The 3253-nt window shown below is 42.3% G+C and overlaps 1 protein-coding gene across 1 annotated transcript; it reads left to right on the top strand.

Annotated features, from left to right (window-relative positions):
• Positions 1 to 246: 246 nt before the first annotated feature.
• Positions 247 to 1747, top strand: gsx2 (GS homeobox 2). The gene is made up of 2 exons (XM_021599406.2): positions 247 to 703; positions 943 to 1747. The coding sequence occupies exons 1-2, from the start codon at positions 310 to 312 to the stop codon at positions 1281 to 1283; spliced, it is 735 nt and encodes a 244-aa protein (XP_021455081.2). The 5' UTR covers positions 247 to 309; the 3' UTR covers positions 1284 to 1747.
• The last annotated feature ends 1506 nt before the right edge of the window (positions 1748 to 3253 follow it).

A 3253-nucleotide genomic window follows, 5' to 3' on the forward strand; every position in this document is an offset into this window, starting at 1 on the left:
TTTGCTAACTAACTTTGCTCAATCACATTATGTTTTTGTGTGACTTGTAATTAACATGGCTTTTCATTTGTGGTAAAATTAGCGAATGTGGAAATTTTGATTGGAAGTTCTCTGAGGCATCACGTGGTTTTGCAGAAGAGCATACTGAGCCGGGTGCGCACGTGGGTGACGCTAGGGCCAGCCCTCTCCGGGGTCCCTTTTGTTTAACTATCAAACATAAGCACCTTCCGAGATCCCGAGGGCTTCAGATGACAAAACGGCCAACATCTTGTGCAAGGATCAATACTGACCGCGTATCGTTCTGCAGCCATGTCTAGGTCATTTTATGTCGACTCTTTGATTATCAAGGACACGGTGCGACCCATACCTCTTAACGAGCATCCACGACAAGACTTCCTCTTCCCCATCAGTATGCACTCGCCCACCATGATGACGGTCACCGCGCCAGTGTGCCCGTCCAGGAAAAGCGGCACTTTCTGCGTCTGCCCGCTTTGCGTCACGTCCCACCTCCACTCTCCCCGCAGCGGCATTTCGATGCTGAAGAGTCAGTTCCCGAGAGCGGAGCCCCAATATTGTCAGAGGATATCACACCACCAACAGTCTCCGCCACTTGCGCACACGTCTGCACGCCCTGTCTGCACGCCTGTCTACAAGCCCATGTACAGCGTCACAGACCCCATGAGTTACCACTGTCTCTCCATAGGTAAGACTATGTGCTCTCTGACCACCTGTATCTGCAATATAACAACCTGTCAATTAAACCTTTGAAATTAGAACGACACATTTTAATTGAACCACTACATCATGTCTGTTAGTTATTTAGTATATCCAATTACGCACAGTAAAACCAATGCAATGTATTGCATAAAACATGTACTGCAGTGTTAGAAATTTGGAATAGAACTATAATGGTTGGCTAAATTGTTGTCGTGTCTCCATCAGGCGCCTCTGAGAGCAGTCACATCCAGAATGGCAAGAGAATGCGCACGGCTTTCACCAGCACACAACTATTGGAACTGGAGAGGGAGTTCTCCTCCAACATGTATCTTTCCAGGCTCAGAAGAATTGAAATAGCAACTTATCTGAACCTCTCGGAGAAACAGGTGAAAATCTGGTTCCAGAACCGGAGGGTGAAACACAAGAAGGAGGGCAAGGGCACACAGAGGAGCGCGCACAACGGTTGTAAGTGCGCAAGCGGTCACATGGATTACCCAAGATCTGAGGACGAGGAATCTTTATCCCCTGCATCAGCGTCAGAGGAGAAACATATCTCCCCAATCTGAGTGCATCTCAGACTGTCACTGCACAGACTTCCATTACACTACTGGCACTTAGTCTACCATGGTTCATCACGAATTCTGCAACACCAGACGACCTCCGGGCCATGAGATGCTACTTTCAGTCTGAGAAGAAGTACTGGAAATATCCTTGGTTTCCCCTGGTTAAATGATGTAGGCCTATTCGTACGTTCATTTTATGTTAACTGTGAATACATGTTTTATTTGTTGAAACATTTTTTTTTTTTAAACAGTGACGCTAAATCCTTCAGGGTTCAACCCAACGTCAAAGTTGTACCTCCTTAGTGGTTGTCATACGATGCTTGATATCATTCTTATCGGTGTAAATATGATGGCCGTTGATCCACTCTATTTCAGTTCTTATTTTTCCACATGAAATTGTATGTACATAGTAGACTATTATGTGTATATAATATGTATATTTGTATTTATTCTAATAAAACATTGGTGAGTTGTATCTCAGACAAAAAATAATATTTTAAGGGTTGGCATGGTGGATCTTTGATGCAATTCTTACAGGCTATCGTCATAGCATATTAGTAGAGCTTTTGTGTTTGATATGTTTGTCAAGAAATGTATGTTTAGTCTGTAGTTTGACTAAAATGTTAATTTAATGTAATAATTACACACATTTTATCATGAGACCATTTCAAAGAGCATATTGGACGTCATCACAGGCAGGTGACCAGAGACCCTAAGATAAACAGTGTCAGATTTCCATCCACGTTAACCTTAACTTACATCCTGAGGAAGATACTCTAGTACAGGGATCATCAACTATTCAGTCGCGGGCTGATTTGTTTTCTTGAGTGGATGGTCGTGGTAACATAATTACAAATGCGTAGATTGCAAATTGACCGCAAGAAACGCAAACAGAATGTTTGATTAAAACATAACCATTGCTTACATTTGTATGTGATCACGTCTGTCTATTAAGCGTGGGAATACTTGGGAACAGATTCCCCAAATTAAAATCGATTGGAGCTGATTTTTAGTCTTTTTGTTCTATTTCTTTGCTCAGAAAACGTGTGAGGCCAAATAAAACTACCCACGGGCTGCCAGTTGGGAAACCCTCCTCCATTATGTACACTGAGTTTACAAAACATTATCAACACCTGCTCTTTCCATCTCATAGACTGACCAGGTGAATCCAGGTGAAAGCTATGATCCCTTATAGATGTCACTTTTTAAATCCACTTTAATCAGTGTAGGTGAAAGGGAGGAGCCAGGTTAAATAATGATTTTTAAGCCTTGAACGGGTATGGTTGTAGGTGCCAGGTGCACCGGCTTGTGTCAAGAACTGTTTTGTACATCATGCTTAGGGTCATGTATAAAAATGCTGAGCAGGCCATTATTTTGGCTACCATGGCTATATGCCCCTATCGGATGACAATGCCCCCCATCCACGGGGCATGAGTGGTCAATGATTGGTTTGATGAGAATGAAAACGATGTAAATCATATGACATGGCTGTCTCAGTCATCAGCTCTCAACCCAATTAAACACTCATAGGAGATTTTGGAGCGCGCCCGAGACAGATTTTTCCACCATCATCAACAAAACCTACCAGCTCTCACAGTCTCAGGTCAGAATTAGACGTTCATCCATGTTTCTCAAACATCAATATTCAAAGTGTTTAACTTTAAAGTAAGTAATCTATACTCATTTTAAGAAGATCAAGAATCGATGGTTTAAAATTCTTAACAATGTCAGTATGTTCCTTGGACTAGGGTATGCAGTGTCCATCCCACAGGGGGGTGCTCCTACTCGGGCTAACCATGTTGTTGTGTCCCTCTCTGAGGAGGTTGATAAAGAGTTAATTCACTGTTCATGAACTATACTGACACTTAATGAGAGTTCACTGGTTTTCTATACTTAACAACTCTCACTCACTCACTCACACACATTCTCATCAACCCCTTCCCATTATAAAAATATAAGACAAATTTAAAAAA

The sequence above is a fragment of the Oncorhynchus mykiss genome, chromosome 30, assembly GCF_013265735.2.
Source record: "Oncorhynchus mykiss isolate Arlee chromosome 30, USDA_OmykA_1.1, whole genome shotgun sequence".
Taxonomy (NCBI): Eukaryota; Metazoa; Chordata; class Actinopteri; order Salmoniformes; family Salmonidae; genus Oncorhynchus; species Oncorhynchus mykiss.